General features: G+C 39.4%; 2 protein-coding genes, 1 long non-coding RNA gene and 1 other non-coding gene across 8 annotated transcripts; 2 read left to right on the forward strand and 2 right to left on the reverse strand.

Annotated features, from left to right (window-relative positions):
* Positions 1-4408: 4408 nt before the first annotated feature.
* LOC148844630 (uncharacterized) lies at positions 4409-6798 on the forward strand. 2 transcript variants are annotated; one of them, XM_088955199.1, is made up of 3 exons: positions 4409-6206; positions 6297-6376; positions 6470-6798. In XM_088955199.1, the coding sequence occupies exons 1-3, from the start codon at positions 5328-5330 to the stop codon at positions 6591-6593; spliced, it is 1083 nt and encodes a 360-aa protein (XP_088811325.1). In that variant the 5' UTR covers positions 4409-5327; the 3' UTR covers positions 6594-6798. The 2 variants fall into 2 exon arrangements, with proteins under 2 accessions (XP_088811325.1, XP_088811326.1); XM_088955200.1 differs by having other exon boundaries at positions 6481-6798.
* A 1921-nt stretch (positions 6799-8719) lies between these two features.
* Positions 8720-9968, reverse strand: LOC148844631 (uncharacterized). Its single transcript, XR_016102311.1, has 2 exons — positions 9826-9968; positions 8720-9698 (listed from the first exon to the last, which is right to left on the reverse strand). It is a non-coding gene; the product is annotated as an uncharacterized LOC148844631 (long non-coding RNA).
* Positions 9969-11936: 1968 nt separating this feature from the next.
* Positions 11937-12040, reverse strand: TRNAN-GUU (transfer RNA asparagine (anticodon GUU)). The gene is made up of 2 exons: positions 12004-12040; positions 11937-11981 (listed from the first exon to the last, which is right to left on the reverse strand). It is a non-coding gene; the product is annotated as a tRNA-Asn (tRNA).
* Positions 12041-12169: 129 nt separating this feature from the next.
* On the forward strand, positions 12170-17668 carry LOC148844633 (E3 ubiquitin-protein ligase RING1-like). Of its 4 annotated transcripts, none has more exons than XM_088955201.1 (2): positions 12170-13456; positions 16970-17203. In XM_088955201.1, exon 1 carries the CDS (start codon positions 12380-12382, stop codon positions 13415-13417), a length of 1038 nt encoding a protein of 345 aa, XP_088811327.1. In that variant the 5' UTR covers positions 12170-12379; the 3' UTR covers positions 13418-13456; positions 16970-17203. The 4 variants fall into 4 exon arrangements, with proteins under 4 accessions (XP_088811327.1, XP_088811329.1, XP_088811328.1 ...); XM_088955203.1 differs by lacking the exon at positions 16970-17203 and adding an exon at positions 15522-15956 and having other exon boundaries at positions 12173-13456; XM_088955202.1 differs by lacking the exon at positions 16970-17203 and adding an exon at positions 17345-17668 and having other exon boundaries at positions 12216-13456.
* Positions 17669-18001: the final 333 nt, after the last annotated feature.

Genomic DNA, 18001 nt, shown 5'->3' on the forward strand with positions numbered 1-18001 from the left:
AAGCAAGGGGTGAGTAGACAATCTTTGTTTTGGGATCACGTGTAATTTTTCTGTTTTGTTTATAGAGAGGTAGCATTTCGTGCCTCTCTAAGGTATGCTTGTAGTGATTATATTTTCAGAATTAATGAAATCTAACTACATTTATAAAAAAATAAGTTGTGGGTTGTAGGATAGGGGGTGGAGGTGGGACGTAGGAGGAAGGTTGAAGAGAAAAGATGAGCTTGCTATTGAGGAGATGGTTCCTAAGAAACCTTGTGGTTCAAGTATTATATTTGGTTCATGTGACAGCTCTTTTTGATGTAGAAACTTGGTGTAGTCGGGGCAGGTCCTACAAAAAGATAAAAGAAGGTTTTCAAGAGAAAAAGGAGTGAAGAATAAAGTGTTGACATCTGAGGATTTTGCGGGGAGGAGATTCAATCACCACTCAGGTCAGAAACTCAATGGGTTGACCTAATAAAATTGATGGGAATGAATTTGCTTTGAGCAGAAAAGGTGGAAAGGTGTGGAGGCATGGACCTTGAGGGGAATTGTTGAAAGAGATGTTGAGGTGGGTAAAAGCCTTGGCTTGTGCTTTTGAGGTGGCAAGACTTTCGCTATAAAGGTTTTTGAGGACTTTAAGAGTAGAATGGATGAAGATAGATGTAGTAGGGGAAGGAGGAGAGATTTGGAATGAAAATGATGATGGGCATGATGAAGTGTTTGAGGGGGAGGATTAGTGGTGGTTTTTGAAAATTGTTGTTTTTTGTTTTTTTGCCCTTTTTTTTTTGTTTCGAAGGGGTGAAGATCTGTGGTTGTTTTTGGGTTTGGGGGTCTAGGGGGGTGGTGTTGTGGTTTCAAGAAGAGTCTGGTTTTTTATTTGGTTAAGTTTTTGTTTGTATGACCTATTGAAATTGTGGTTTCAAGAAGTCTGGTTTTTTATTTGGTTAAGTTTTTGTTTGTATGACCTATTGAAATTGTGGTTTAGGTGGTCTTCTTTCTCTCGGCTGATATCTTGTTACCTTTTTTTTATGTACTCTTTTTTTTAATGAATTTCGCTTTACCTTTCGAAAAAATGCCCCCTTTTATTGATTTGGTCAATGGACCAGTTCATATTGCCTTCAGTGAGGTGTAAGATTGGCTCAGCATGACATAGATGATGTTGATAGCTTCAGTAATGGAACACATGTAGATAGGATTAGATTGATGTGATCTCTTTGATGCATTGAACATGTAGTGCATGCTAGTAGACAACAATTGATGCCAAGTTGTATATCTTGTGTTCACTTGGGAGAATATATATATGATACCTTTCGCCTTTTAGCTAGTGGTGATGTCGATAATTGGTTGACAATGAGTATGAAGGGCTGGCTCATTGCCAGTATTGGATTGTTGATAGAATTTTGGTTTTGGCCTTTTGGGGTTGAGCTACACCATTTCTTGAGATTTTTGTTGTAAGATGGTAATTACGACTATTTTGGTACATAAAGTTTTGTTGAAAATGCAAGAGCAAAAGACATTAATCAATAAAACAGAATTGAACAGGAAAGCATGGAAGTCTAGCATGTTATGCTGTTATCACATATAAGTCATGACAACATTGAAAGAGGGGGTAAACTTATTTCTGTCAACAAATAATATGCAGCCAATAAGATAAGGATTGGTTGTGTCAGCGTGATTCAACATTACAATTTCCCACAACACAATTTCCCTAGGATATTTGTTCTGTCTTTTAGAATTTTCAAGACTTTCTATGTATCTTTGAACTAATTTGAGCTTGAGAAGGGGTTCCAAGAATGGTCGACCCCCACCTCAAAGAGTCTCTTTTATATTAAAGAGATAAAAAGCATGTACAGTTACACGAATGCCCTTACAGGGCTGAAAGATAAAAAGAACAAATAAAATAATAAGAACTACGATACTGTACTACAAGGACTACTCTAATAATGTACATCAAGATAAGCTCCAATAAATTTCAAAATTAAGCATAGGAAAGAATCGTGTCGTAAAGGATTATGCCCAATGTTCCTATATTTTCCCCAAAAAAAGATTTCAATTTAGGCATGATTTGATTGGTCCAAATTAATCATGAGACATGTGGATGTACTTATTTCTTGAAGGTTGAAATTAAGAACTTTCAGCAACTTTAGCAGGCTATGAAAGTGCGCGCAATTGTTTAACATTGTTCTAATCAATTTACGTAGCAATACAATATCATATACCATTTATAAAAAATCTTATTGCTCTTGCTGATGTGGCAGTTCTCTTTGTTTTGAAAGAAAAATTGTAAGTGTTGACAAATATCTCTTTTGTTTACTTTATGGTTTTAGTTTTTACCTTTGAAGCTAAGCCATATGGATAGGTAGTTATATCATGCAATTAGTGGAATTAGCATGTGTGGTGCCTTTTTTTCTGTGGACAACCGGTTTGTTTACTATGGAGGTGTGAGGCTCTTATTCTAGAGCCCGGATCTCTTGTAAGCAAAAACTCTGCAGACATGGTATGCGGCCACTCATGGGGAATATCTCCCGTACATGTATGTTAAATTCACATGGAGGCGTTCCCAATGTGTCGGATGTGCGTTGCTTTCAGTGTGTGCAGAGTTTTTTGCTTGGAGATAGTCACCTTATTCTCTATATTTGTAAAATGAAAAATTCTCTCTTCTCTCTCTCTCTCTCACACACACACACACAAGTTCTTCAAGTTCAATTGAAATGGACATAGAACTACTACTCTATTCTATCGGATATGTAAGAGCCAACCTAATGCTTTGAGATGGTTGTTACGTTTTCCTTTTTGTATTTAACTTTCATCATTAAAAGAAATCATTTTTGAATACTTTTAAATGACTTGTATCCTCAGCCTCAGACTCAGACAAATACATTTTGATCACAAAGAAAAACATTAGGATGTTTATTGTCATAGGCAGAATATTGTTTTGTATTTGCATTATAATTCTTCTTTCTGTTTCATGCTCCGACTATAAACCAAACTGTCCAAGCAATGACTGGTAGATTACCGTATACTGCCTAAGACAATAGGCGTATAAAAAAACTACACTTTTGAAGTGCATTATGCCTAATTCGTCGACACATGATTCTGGTTCAAGTAATCTATCTTCACAGCGTATGCAGTCGACCATGTAAAATCACTCGTTTCATGCTCTTAGGCCTCGTTCATTTAGCGGTATCACACACGTACCCAGGTAAGTGTTTCCTGAATATAATTTACTTGGGAAAGTTTATTTACTCATTTTTTAGTTGAAACTTATCCATGTAAATTTCACATTCCAACTTACCCATGTTCTTTCTGGGTAAGAGGCCAATTTGTTATATTATTGCCAAAATTACCCTTTTTGAAGGTTTTCTTGATGCCACTAATAATCTGAATTAAAAACAAATTAGAGGTTATCCTGTCAAATCAATAAGTAGAACTTGCTATGTTAAAACAAAAAAAGTAGAAAAATAGATGATATGTTTTTGTTTTTTATTCATTAACATGTTTTTTGATAATCAAATTACAGAAAAAAGAAAAAAAAAACTATTGTTTTATTGAGTTACTAATCAGAGAGGACGCCGACTTTTGCTAGGAATGCGAATGTCCTAAGCTTGTTGACAACACAGATATTTTTGACTGATAAAAACACCCCCACGATGGGGAATTAGACCTACCCTCCTCAATTTACCCGGGGGAAAATTTTAATTTCCGTGGGTCCTCTACGTTATTGCAAAAGTACATGGGAGATTTGGTCAATTTTCTCACTCACGAACTTTCCCACCTCAATTTACCTGTAAACGAATGGGGCCTTAATGTACGCTACAGTATGTTACAGTTCAAGGATGGTACTTGGTGCATTTAATATACGGATCAGGTGTAGAATTTGGAACTACAAATGCTAGCTGGTGAACGGAAGAATTAAACTTCACTACATATGCAATTAACCTTCCTTTCCTGGCGATGCATTTGCATGTTTACAAATGTAACTTGCTCAAAAGTACTTGGGCAATGTGTAATTTGATGGAAAACATCAAAAGAAAATATAACCAACCGTTACTATAGTGAACAAGGTCAATGTGGGTGTAAACCCTTATAACCAACCGTTACTATTGTATAGTCATCTTAACGAATTGGTTTGGTCACCGAACGAGGTCAATGTGGGTGTAAACCCTTGTAACAAGAATTGTACGGTGAGTGCTGCCCAATATCATATTTATGTGATCGTGGTACGAGGTGCCACATGGGTCAGGTGACTCAGGTCTGTTTTGAATAAAGATGGTGACGTTTTGGATTGGTGTATTGACTATTGAAGGTGCCCTTTGGATCAAACAGCCCAGAGAGCCCGCTTAGAAAGCCAATGTCACTTCCGAACCTCCTCCCTGGCACAGAATATTTTTTTTTGCACCATGAGAGCATTGTAATATGACTCTTTATTGAAAATAAAGTTTCCTTATAAAAATAAAAAAAATCTCTAAAGACATGTTCAATGCCAACAGTACGTCCAACTAGCATCACCCATCTGGGGTAATTGGGAATGCTCTTTGCGGACGCCACGGTGGATGATAGAACTACTGGCTTCTCTGAGACTCTGAAACATGGATGACCAAGCCCATTGATGAGAATTGCTGAAACTTCATCTGATATAAAAAAGCAATAGACCATCCTGTTGATATTCCCGTTGCTTGACTTGTTAATTAGTTAGAGGCTCTGCCGATGTGAAAAATTGAGAGCCTGTGCCATATAGATATCAACTGGTAGAGTAAATAAAAAAAAAAAAAAACAAACAAAAAAAGAAAAGCTCTGGAGTCTGCTTGACCGATCGACCTAACCTTCAATGGGGTTTGGGGCCGGGCTGTCCCTGTAGGCACGTTGTCCATTTTGAAGAGAAATACAAAAGAACCAAAGAAGAGAAAAGTAAATAAAAAAAGTGTTGTTGGGTCTTCTTCCAAACGAGATGGAATCTGCTCCACACACCTTGCGCCTTAAAGAAATACGCGATGTTCCCGATGCTAGGTTGGGGCGCATCACAGACGCATCCACCGTGCATTGAAAACATCTCCCGTGAATAATAATTTATAAGCACGAGAGATGCACCTAATCCATGGTAGATCCGGTCTCGTCTTGCAGTGACTCAAGCCGATCTCGTCTTCTTCACTCTCCCACTTCCTCGCTCCTTCTAGAGCCTTCCAAATTGGAACCCTCCAGAATCCCCACTTTCTTCCCAAGTTCCCGTTCCTATTTTATCCTCTCCGCCTCGCGTTTCGGCAGGCCTCCTATTTTTATCATTTTCTCGTGCACTAGATCCCTCTATCTCTGTCTGGATCATCTTATTCTTCCCATCTGTAACTCAGCTCATGGCGAAATACGGAGAAGGCGATAAGCGCTGGATTGTTGAAGAGAGAGCAGACGGGACCAACGTCCATAACTGGCACTGGGCCGAAACCAACTGTCTCGAGTGGTCCCGAAACCTCCTCTCCAAGCTCCTCTCTGACCTCACCATCCTCGACGGCGAGGGCAACCTCTTCATTAAGACCAAGAATGTCGAAAAGGTCGACGGAGAAGCCTACGTCAACATCCGCAAGGGCAAGATCATTCCCGGTTACGAGATCAGCGTTTCTCTTTCCTGGGAAGGCGAAGCCAAGGATGCCGACGGTAAGTCCCTCCTCAAGGTCGATGGAATCGTTGAGATTCCTTACATTGCCGACGAGAACGCCGATGAAGATCCCGAAGTCAGGATCACTGTTAAAGACGATGATCCTATCGGGAAGAGGTTAAGAGATGCCTTTTTATCCAAAGGGAAGCCGATTATTTTGGAGAAAGTTAGGGTTTATGTTCAGAGTATAGCTAAAGGAGGGCCCGCCAAGGATGACTTAGAGTTGAAGAAGGCGGCAACAAAATCTCCGTCCCCTGCTCCGGTATCTGCACCGGCTGCCGCTGCTGCCGTCGCCGCTCCAGCGAAGAAGGATAAAAACAAGGAAGGGAAGAAGGGGTTCAAGTCGATTTCTTGGACCGAGAGGTTTAATTGTCGGGCGAAGGTTATGTATGAGATCTTGTTGGATGAGAATAGGTGGAAAGGTTTTACGCAGAGTAATGCAAAGATAAGTAAAGAGGTCGGAGGGCAGTTCAGTCTTTTCGATGGCTCAATTACCGGGACTAATCAAGAGTTGCAGGAAGGAAAGCTGATTGTTCAGAAATGGAGGTTCGGGAGCTGGGCGGACGGGATTTTTTCGACGGTAATCGGCTGTCCTTGTTTACTTTTTCCTCATAACTTCTTGGATTGGGGAATTGGAATTGAGAGGATATACATTTGTTCAACGTTGCAGGTGCGGCTTGCTTTTGACGAGCCTGAAACCGGTGTTACCATTGTTAAGCTAACCCAGACGGACATACCGGAGGAGGACAGGTTGGGTTTCTGCGGTTCTTTCTGTTATTTATATTCTTTTGGTTTTGGGGCTTTTTTAATCGTTTTTCTTTTCTGATTATTACTGTTTGGAAGTTGCGATGCAGATATGGCAATGCTACAGTTATTGAGAACACCGAGAGAGGCTGGCGGGAGCTCATTTTCTACAAGATACGAGCAGTTTTTGGTTTCGGACTTTGAAATTTTATCACATAAATAGCCTGTTTCAGTACAAAATTTCACAATCATTTATCGTTGTTTCAAGCCTTTCCGTGATTTTAACATAAAGGCTAATTGGGTAGTGGATATTCGTTGATTTGGTGGTTCATGTTGGTTGAAAGCTTCAACGCTTCATCCTCTAATTTTTCTGTAATCCAATTTACAGTAGAAACAAAAATATATGCAAGTGGAGTTCGCATAGTTAAGTGATTGCACTGCTTTGTTTTCCCATTGAAATTGATGATCTTTTACATCCAAGTGTAAAATCTTCCTGCATCGAGCGTTGAGACAAATTGAAGAGTTTAATCTCCCCTTCATTATCCAGTGGCAAGGTAGAAGTTGAAGGTCTAGCCGAATATAGGAATTAGAACTCCAAATCACGTGTTTAAGACAGTACAGCTTTGTCAAGGCTTGGTTTCAATCAACATCCTTGTCCATCTTTTTGATGTCAGAAGATAAATGCAGATGTGCAATGCCCCACGCCCTCCATGGTGGGTTGGTCTTCATGTTCATGGTGTGAAGAAAGTTGAAGTGGTCTGTCCTAGCAAAAGGTAGGAATAAATGGTCTATGATCATATTTAAATCCATTTTAAGATGGTGGTGTTCAATACAAAAATAGTTTTCCCTAATGCAACATGCAAATGCCGTCATGTTAGTATTTAGCTTTAGAAGTATCAGTTGGCCAACCTAGGATTTGTTTATACACCAATGAAGTTAAAACAGGAACTGAAGGGATAGTCGGATGCATGGCCATTTGCCTAGATCCAATTGTATGATGCATCAAAGGTCAAAATTGGTGAGAGCAAACAACTTGAAGCGTCATTAGATTCACTGTAGTGATGATTAAACCTGCGTTTGAAATTTTGATGCCTGATTAATACCAAAAGGATGGCGTTGTGCCTATTTTATAGCCACGTAATGCAATTATTGTCTCTTGAATTAGCTTGTGTGTACGAGATTCCATGATATTCAATAGAGAAGGAACTGCAGCTCAATGGAATTACTGCAACAACCAAAAAATTTTCGCAGACTCAAAAGAAAAACCTGGGTAATAGATTTCGTGATAGTCCAATTTTGGTTCATTTTTTAGTAGAGATAGCAGCAGAGCTGCAAGATGAGGTATTGAGTTAAACTAGTTGGAGGGTGACAGGTGTCATGTATCCAACTCAACTGGGCTTTGCACTAGTTCGATTTAATGGGTTTGACCTTTGAGAGATGGGGACTGCATGGGCATGTGATAAGCCTATAGGCTATAGCAACTCATGTGAGGGTCCCAAATAATCTCTCTTATTATTTCCCAATAGTAGTAGTAGACTAGTAGTAGGGTGTCAATTGGGCTGGATTTGGTCCAATCCGATCCAGTCCAATATGAGTCTATTATAAATGGACCAGGTCCAATCTAATGTAATGAATCTTTTTGGATTAATTTGGATAAGTCCAATTCACTGTTTGGATCATCCAATTTGTTTAAATTCATTTTGATATAGATTGATTTCAACTCAAACTTGGTCTATTGATACATATATTCTTATCTTATACCAATAGACTAGATATTGACTTAGTTCAATCTTTTCTAATATAAATTTATTACAAATAAACCAGGTTCAATCCAATTTAATAAATATTTTGGACCCAATTGATCCAATCCAATATCTTGTTAATCGATCGAATCCGTCCAAATTGATTTTAGACTGGATGAAAATAGATTGGACGGAAGCAGCAGCAGCAAGGAAAAAAAAAAAGACGGGGCGCTGCTTTTTTCAACTTGCTGCTTGAGCACATGACAAAGTTCCGTTGATGCATCCAACGACTTTGAAACCGAGATAATGCTGGCCTCGGCAATATCTCGTATAGGATATTGCAGTGAACTGGAATTAAATACATTGTTGATGACCAGAAGGAATTAGTACTTAAGCAAAGCAGTTAATTGTTTTATTGCGTTATTTAGAGTTGTTGAAGCCGGCGGCGTAGACCGCCATCGCATAACTAGGACTCAGTTTTGCTTGGCACATTGGATAGAGCTGAGACGAGCCGTTGGTTGCCTTGTGACCCACACCCACTTTTGTCGTCTCTGTGCACTTTTTTCATCTTCTTCTTATTATTATATATTTTATCGATGATCGTGGGTTGCAAAGAATCAATTCCAATTCCAATTCCAAACATCTCAACTCATTACTGTATTCACAGTCGCAGCGTCATTCTTGCACTTGCACAATTGCACTATATATCCCGCCGCCCTTCCTCCCTTTCTTGGGAGGACTACGGGGAAAGATAACTACTGATAAGAAAAGATGCCCACTGACCCGGTGCAGGTGGTATGACAGTGACTGATTCATCAGCTTTCTTTCTTTGGAGTCCCCATGGGTGCACTAGCACCAGTGAGAAGCGAACACATCATTTCATCAGTCTTAACCACGAATTAACGGAGACTTTCTCCGTTATCAGTGGTTTGGCTGGTTGAACTGGCTGCAAAACACGATTTGGCCTTCCCTCTCATGTTAGAATTCGACTCAAACCCTCTCTGTCTTCCGAACCTAGCACTGTTATCAAATCATCGGCAACCAATACCAACCGACGCCGGCGGGAAAGGATCAACCGGTGATCAACGGTGAGCTGCTGCTCTTCCTCCTCCTTCTCCTTCCCTACAAACTCATTGAAGAAGAGTGACTTATGAGACAACATAGCAACATATGAAATTTTTTTGCTTCCATGAAATGTTGAAATTTCTCCTACAATATTGCCCTAACCTAAGTTGGTAAAGTTATCATTTTTTATTAGAGAGGTTTGATGAAAATTTATCACTTAAATCAAACCTACAATATTGCCCTAAATTTATCACCTACAATATTGCCCTAATCAACCCTTTCTCAAATCAGAAGTTTATCACCTAAGTCAGAGCATTTCTTTGATTCTAAGATATATTCAGAGAGTTCAAATAGCATTAAGAAAACGACTTCAGATCGGAGCTGTTCCATCGATGGTTGTCCAGGTGAGTGGCTGCTGCTCTCGTTGGTGGTTGTCCAAGTTAGTGGATGCTATGGTCGCCGGTCCTCCTTCCAGGCGAGTTGTTTTTGTTGAAAACAGAATAGAATAAACACTCGTTTTTCTTGAAAACAAAAGAAGAAGAAGAATAAGAAGAAGAAAAAGAAGAATGGAAGAAGAAGCGTACGACCATAACTACTTGTAAGAAGAAGAAGAAGAAGAGGAGGAGTAGGAGGTGATAAAAAACCAACCGTCGGAGCTCTCTTTATCGCTGCCAATGGCCGCCGGAGCTCTCCTTGTCGCCGTTGATGGAGGAAGGGTTAAAGGAGTCCGCGTTCTCTGCACCCGTGGGTGCACTGGGCATTTGAACCCACCAATCAGATTCGACCATGTCAACCATCCAAACATTAACGGTCAAACACGCGTTAACTTGGATTCGACGGTTCAATCGGACATGAACCAGAGCCAACACGACCCACTGGTTGCATCAAAGGCCTGTAAACCTCATATTGCGAGATTTTTGAGTGATTTTCCCTTGGAGCTTTCCTCCTTCCATCGAACCCTTCCTCCATCGATGGCGACAAGGAAAGCTCTGGCGATCGATGCCATCGATGGTGACAAGGAGAGCTCCAACAGTTTGTCTGGCATCCTCTTATCTAACAAGTAGCTCCGGTGGTAGGTTTCCTCTTCCATTCTTCTTTTCTTCTTCTTACAAGTGTTTATTTTGTTCTATTTTCAACAAAAACAACCCATCTAAAAGGAGGACCGGCGACCACAACATCCACCAACTTGGACAACCATTGGCAGGAACAACTCTGATATGAAGTTTTCTTCATGCTATTTGAATGCTCTGATATATATATATCAGTGAAATACTCTGATTTAGGGGATAAACTTTTGATTTGAGAAAGGGTTGATTAGGGCAATATTGTAGGTGATAAATTTAGGGCAATATTGTATGTTTGATTTAAGTGATAAATTTTCATCAAACATCTGTAATAAAAAATGACAACTTTACTAACTTAGCTTAGGGCAATATTGTAGGAAAAATTTCAACATTTCATGGAAGCAAAAAAATTTCATATGTTGCATCATAAGTCACTCTTCTTCAATGAGTTTGTAGGGAAGGAGGAGGAACAGCAACAACTTACCGTTGATAACCGGTTGATCCTTTGCCATAGACATTAGTTGGTGTTGGTTGCTGATAAGGCTACAACTTGGGTTGGGTTAGCCCAAACCCAACCCTACCCAACCCAAAAAAGTTGGGTTGATGCTCAAGTTAGGGTTAATGTTGGAATTTATGAACCTCACTCTACTTTGGGTTGGGTTAGGGTTGACCCCTTGGGCAACCTGACTTAACTCAAACCCGACTCTATAGTACATATGATATATAAATATATGTTATATATGATTATATCATATATTGATTTATTTAGATGCATGATAGTTGTATAGGCACCATCACATACTATCATTTATTTTATTTAAGATAATGACTTCACTTAATCCGAATTGGAAATACTAAAACCTTTATAACATATTTTATGTTTTCTAAATAATTTATTCTTTATATTATCTCTGTTGTTTGCCATCCATAGATTGCTGCGTAACAAAAGATCTATTATAAGTCATCATAATAAACTATAGTAATTTCAAACACTTTTTTTTTCCTTAATTTTGTACTTAAAGAACCAATAAAAACACAAATAAACAAATACTAATAAAACATATGATCCATATATGTAATGAAAGTTGAGTTAAGATCTAAGATTAAGAAGTTTTACGAGATTTTAAGGGATGAGAAGAAGGTTGATTTGGACCCAACTTGAACGAATCTAATCCAAAGTTGACTGTATTAGATTAGGGTTAAAAGAATTTAGTTAGGATTAAGGTTAGAATTGAGTAAGTTAAATTGAAGGTTAAATTGAATTAAGATTATAGTTAGGGATTTAGAACTTAGGATTGCCCTCAACCCAACCTAACCTAGCCCGACTTACTTTCCTAGTTGCCGATGATCTAATAACACGGCTAGGTTCGAAAGACAGAGGAAGTTTGAACCAAGTTCTAACACGAGAACATGAGAAGAAAAGCCAAATCGTATTTTATGGTCAGTTCAACCTACCCAACCACTAATAATGGAAAAAGTCTCCATCAATTCGCAATTAAGATTGATGAAATGACGTGTTCGCCTCTCATTGGTGAATGCACATAACACGGACTCGGAGCGGGAGTGCAATCGGAATGCTGACAATCTCACGTTACTCTGCAAAATATAATTCCAGATGGTGAGATGGTCGGCAAAGTCTAAAAATAAATAATTGTAGACGTCAGTGCGGTGGAAAAGATTAAAACGATTTTTTGTCGTCGCCTGAGAGATTCGAACTCTCGCGGGGAAACCCCATGTACTTAGCAGGCAAACCCCATGTACTTAACAGGCACACGCCTTAACCACTCGGCCAAAGCAACACTCTTTGTATTGTGTCTAGTCTTTCTTCAATTTCTAAGGGTAAATAACTCTTTGAACCGGTTGATTCAAGCGATGGGTCAATTAGATTCTAATCCGATGATAAAATATGTTTTCCTTATGAGAGAATTCTCAGATTCTCACTATATTAAATATCCCCCCAAAAAAGGCGACAACCGAAGCCAAAAAGCGATAGCTCATCTGTGTTTCTCAGAAGAGAAGCAAAGCCAATCCGAGAGAGAGAGAGAGAGAGTTCAGCAGACCCAACCCAAGGCGAAGCCAAGGGGAGGAGGGTGCAGGCAGGCACCTCAGAGGTTGGAGAGCCATTGCGACTGAGAATAATGTCCTCCATTAACGTAGCCACCACCACCTCCACCAGCAGTAGCAACGGAAGACAGGCCTACTGGTGTCACGAATGCGACGTGAGTGTCTCTCTCCTCCCTAGTTCTCCTCCTCTCCTCTGCCCACTCTGTCAGGGCGACTTCCTTGAAGAAATGGAATCCTCTTTCTTCCTTTTCCCCTTCTCCTCCTCTAACTCTAACCCTAATAACCCTACTGACGATTCCACTCATCCCTACTCTCCTCCTCCCTTCGATCCTTTCCCCATTCTCTCTCCTCCTCATATCCTATCCCCCACTTCTGACGAAGACCTCGATACCGACGACGACAACCTCAGTATTCCCGCCGCCGCCTTCCGTGTTGCCCCCTCCTCCGATCACTACCTCCTCGACAGCCAGTATCTCGATCGTCTCATTCAGCATCTCGCCCATTCCGACGACGATACCGACAGCTATCGCAGCCCTGGCTCCACACCCGCCTCTAAGTCCTCCGTCGAATCCATCCCCACCATCAAGATTACTAGCTCCTTCCTGTCTTCTGATACCATTCTCTGTGCCGTTTGCAAAGACGAGTTCGTGGTCGACGTTGAGGCCAAGCAACTGCCTTGTAAGCATATTTACCACTCCAACTGTATCCTGCCTTGGTTGTCGCAGCACAATTCTTGTCCCGTTTGTCGGTTTCGTCTCCCCACCGATGAGGTCGAGCCGAAACCCTGCCAAAGCACCAGCGTAGCCGTGAGGTTGGCGAATATGCTGGAGGACGATGATCTGTTTGGAATTGGGGGTACGTTGAGGCATATTGCCAGGAGACACAGACTTGTATTTCCTGCAAGATCTACTGCGTCTGCGGTGGAATCCATTCAGATGGCACAAGCTGAAACGAGCTCGACGGGGCCTGCCAACGGTGGGGAGGCTGTGTCTAGTCGGCCGGTTGAAGGAGGGAGTCGTATGGGTGCTGCTGGTGGTGGTGGTGGAAGTGTCAGGGTGAATGAGGATGGTGATACCGTAGTATCCGAGTTTAGGGAGTTCTTGTTCGATTAAGCATAGGCTGTTGTTGGATTCTCTTTTTCCAAACTTAAGGTATGCTTTGGATTATCTTCCATTATGCATTATATATTTATTTATTTTCTCCTTCATCTGGTGGTTCGTATTGGCTTAAATGATCTGTATCTCATCTACACTTTGAAGTTAACTTTAAGTAGTGGAGTTTAGAGCCGTTAAACATAGGGAATCCTTAATAGGTTTTATTTGGAATTAAATTTATATAATCCAGAGGTAGTAAAATGATGGATGTCATGGAAGGTGGCAACTGAGACGTGAAACCTATTAGACTTGTGTTTATTTTCAAAAAAAAAAAAAAAAAAAAGAAAAGAAAAGAAAAAAAGACGTGTGTTCAAATGTTTTTCGTATTGCCGACCTGGTTCTACCTCCATGCCTTCAATAAATACTAGTGCTTGTATCACAGCAACAATTAAATTAACATAATCCAGAGGTAGTAAAATAATGGATGTCATGGAAGGTGGCAACTGAGACCTATTAGGCTTACTTGTGCTCATATGTTTTTCGAATTGTCGACCTGGTTCTACCTCCATGCCTTCAATAAATACTTGTGCTCGTACCACAGCAACTTGTTGAATGCCAGTTTGAAGGTTCCAACTACTCGAGTAGTTTGTGATAATGAATTATCTTTTCTTTCTTGGATTCTTTTCAAGCCTTCATATTTAATCAGTGTAATATTTTTTTCTGATGAGGAGAAAGTTTGGAATTTGTGCCTGTGAAGTAAAGTACTTGTGGGATTGATAAAAAAAAGTAAAGTACTTGTGGGTGGAAGAATTGAGAATAAGTTCTACCACTCGCTAGGGAGTGAGGATGGTACATCTTGGAATATATCACAAAGTCACAAGACATGCATTTTTGATATTAAACATCCAATAAGGAAACCAATAAAGGCGAATTTTCTATTTGACCCATTTTACTTTCTTCCTATAGAGGTAGAGAAAGCAGAGTAAAACAGTGGCAATTAGTTAATCAGAAGAAGCAACGTTTCCTTTCATTTAAATTTGCATTATCAATGAATCACTCTTTTCTCTATCTTGTTAATATTCCCAAAACCTACACTAGTAACCACTAAACCCAGTTTTTGTTAGAATCTCAGCTTCCAGATTAGTCCCTACCCAACAATTTATAGCAATTAGGACTGAATATTTGATTAATCTATCAGTTTGGTTATACAAAAGAATAGAAGGTTACAGGAGAATGGTTTGGTAGTCTGGTAGAATATAGCAATATCTGAAACCAACTTCAAGCCCCAATTTGAAATGATATAGACAAGTGAAAACAATCTCTTAAACACAAGGTGCCAACCAGTATTGGTAAGGTCTTCTGCTGGTCATAGCGGTTAGCGGAGACTTGGGATTGAATCCCACCTGCACCTGGGTTGGGGGATGGGCTACTCCCCGTTGTGTAGCCCTTCAGAATATATAAAAAAAAATCTCTTAAACCATCATTAGCCTTATACAAGATTCTCTTCCATTTGGCTTGCTTAAACTTACAGCCCTGTTGTTGTGGTGCTTTGGATTTGAATGCAGTGCTTTTAGATAAATTTCTTTCCAAATCAAATTTGAATGCCTTGAACATATATTGGGAATGTTTGTTTTCTGGTGTCAGGGTAGAAAATTACTTCACCTGAAACTTCTTGCCTTTTTCCAGTGTTCAAAACTTCCAATTCAATTGTGATCCTTCTGTGCTACCTATTCATATTTGGCCACTCAGTGTCTTTGTTTTCTCCTAGTTAAGTATCGCATATTCTTAGCATTTCTGCTATATTAACATCTCCATTTTTTATTAGTAATTTTGCATCTATTGATCTACTTGGTGTGATTGAAAATACCAAATGAATTGAATGATATGATCATTATTTAATGGGTGAATCTCAACTTAACTCAATAAATCCGTATGCCCATGCTCTTGCGGTCTTGCCCAAGCCATGCAAGCAACACGTGACATTCATATCCTTATAGGTGTGGCTAAAATGGTTTTTGAACCATCTTCCAACTTGGTACAACCCTTTTATATCCACGATTTTATAGTAGCTTGAGATCGTGAGTGGTTAACACAGTGTTTCTATCCTGAACTTCTCATTCAGGTCGAGTGCCAGAGCTGTGACAACCTAGCAGACAGATTTACCAGCAAGACTTGGGGTTTCAAGAGAATGACTATGTTGGGGGTCACCAGGGCCAGGGGCTAATTGTAATCACAGTGATAAGGGGGTGGTTCAGCATTGCTGATTTCTTCCTTATGCTGTTATTTTTTAACAGTGGTTTCTTTTTGCATCTGAACGAGTTAGGCACCATATATGAATAACGCTATTGCATTGTCAACTAATCATTGACAGTTAGTTCTGGGTCAGACCAACTTTATGACCAACTAATTGGACAATTATGTGGATGCCTAGAATGGACAGTAAATTGATGACTAGTCAACTACAAAGTTATTTTAAAGCTTTAATGCTTGTATCTCGAATCATTTGAAAAAAAAATTAGAACATGTTGGTATGTTACTAAATTTGCGTTATTGCAAATATTTTTTATGGAACATGATTGGATGAATATAGAATAGAAAAAATCAGTAGAGGAGTTCTTTTAAGCTTTCCCTTTAGTTCCAATCAGTAGTGTCCTGGTATGGAGTTGCCACAAGCAATGGGCACATTGGATGGTCAAAGGTGCACTTTTTCTTTAGAAACCGAAGGCTGTTCAATACCATTCTTTTATTGCGTAGTTATAGTATTTAGGAGTAATTTGAGTTCAGTCCACCTCAGAATTCATAATGCGATTGTGCAGTTTAGGTCAGTGTCAGGGGGGGGGGGATTCCCAATTTCAGGGGGATGCGGTTTATAGGGGGTCTGGGGATAGATACATTTTGGGGAATTAATTTATGAATTCTGAGGTGGAGTGGACTATAAAAAGGCCTAGTATTTATTGACTTTGACTTTTTTATTAGATTGCATTAATATCTTCAATTCGGGGCATCTCTCTCTCTCTCTCTCTCTATTGACTTAGTGCCTACCTAGTTAGAATTTAGAAATCGACGAGAGGCCAAAATTCCTAGTCATTGCCTCACTGAAAGGAAAACTTAAATATATATCAGCATGCGATCTAAATTCTGAAAAAAAAAATAAAATCTTGTTAGCTCAATTGGTTAGTTGTAGCCTTCTGGTTTAGCCCTACATAATTAGTTACCTAGTACCATTTCCATGTTAATGCATCGTGAGCTTGGGGCATCTCTTTCACTCTTATCTCATGTGAAGTGAACTGCCATGCCGAATCTCTGGGGTTGCTACCTAATATATACTCTCGTTGGATTTCAACTTAGATTGCTTGCATCTCCCCCAGCTAGATGTGATATGTTAGAGATGCAGACATGGTACAGTTTTTGGATGTTAATGATAAAATAGGTCATTAAAATTTAGAATTTGACATTGGGGGAGAGGACGAGTACATTTGTGAGGGCTGATCTTGTTTTGTTATCTTTTTTTTTTTTTTTTTCTTCTTTGAAAAGCCTTCTTTCTGATTTGGTTATGTTGTATTGTTGCAGCTGTGTACATATCCCCCTTCATGCATCTCTCAAATGGGTGTAGTGGATCTATGGAATTTTTCTTATTAATGATACTATTTTGATCATTGCCACTGATGAAGAAGTGGTTTATTTGTTAAGACAATTCAGATACTTATTTTTTCAGCAGTATTTCCATATTTTGGAGGAATTGTGGAATAATTCAAACCTTCTATTTCGTTAATGGAATATATTAGTTTTGGAAGTTTTATAAAATAAGCAGCGATCATGGAGTTACTTATGTAAAATCGATTGACTGATCCATTAATCCTATTTTCTGTGGGGAGGAAAAGATATATTCTAGTGTGCTCAGACTTGCAATCGGTCTTCTTTATTTGATTTGGCACTGTTTTGCAGTTCGTGTACAGAGAGATGGCAAAAGAAGATCTGGTTTATGCTGGTAAAAATATGTTTAAATGAAATGCAAAAATAAATGCATTCGAGGATCTGGTTTATGCTGTATACTTAACTTTGTTTTTGTTTTGTTTTGTTTTGTTTATCTTTCTTATTCTGTCATTTACTGTTGACGGTTTTTTGTTATTTGTGTTTCTATTTGTATTAGGGGCAGACGCTAAATTCATTCTCTGAGACAAGATGTTATTCTATCCCCTGTACATTAAAACTTTTGGTGTCAATTTGAATAATGAATAGAGGACGGTTGTTTCTTTTTCATTGGTTAAATCAAATTTGCAGGAATTGGGGGGTTGTGAATAGTAAATACTGTCATACTGAATAAAGGTGGCCCTCATCAACTCAATGGTCAGCCATGACCTTTGTACTAGCTGGGTCATGTGGTAGTGGTTCAATTGTTTGGCCAGGTAAGGTCGGTTATCTTATCCTCTTGTTGTATTTGTGATAGGGGAGGGTGGACCCTTTAGGGTAGGGGTGAGGATTCTTGGATTTGCACTCAATTCATTACCCCACACCAAATGTAGATGTGGCTATGTAATCTGTCGTCTTAACTTTGTGATCAATCAAGATGACATCTTAGCGTTAGCGACAATAAAGTGAATA

This window comes from Nelumbo lutea, chromosome 7, assembly GCF_056320005.1.
Source record: "Nelumbo lutea isolate HS-2025 chromosome 7, American lotus-T2T, whole genome shotgun sequence".
Classification (NCBI taxonomy): Eukaryota; Viridiplantae; Streptophyta; class Magnoliopsida; order Proteales; family Nelumbonaceae; genus Nelumbo; species Nelumbo lutea.

Coding starts and splice junctions, on each gene's coding strand:
- LOC148844630 (XM_088955199.1), top strand. CDS start 5,328: ATGGCGAAATACGGAGAAGGCGATAAGCGCTGGATTGTTGAAGAGAGA. Junction 6,207..6,296: donor CGGACGGGATTTTTTCGACG/GTAATCGGCTGT, acceptor TCAACGTTGCAG/GTGCGGCTTGCTTTTGACGA. Junction 6,377..6,469: donor GACATACCGGAGGAGGACAG/GTTGGGTTTCTG, acceptor ACTGTTTGGAAG/TTGCGATGCAGATATGGCAA.
- LOC148844633 (XM_088955201.1), top strand. CDS start 12,380: ATGTCCTCCATTAACGTAGCCACCACCACCTCCACCAGCAGTAGCAAC.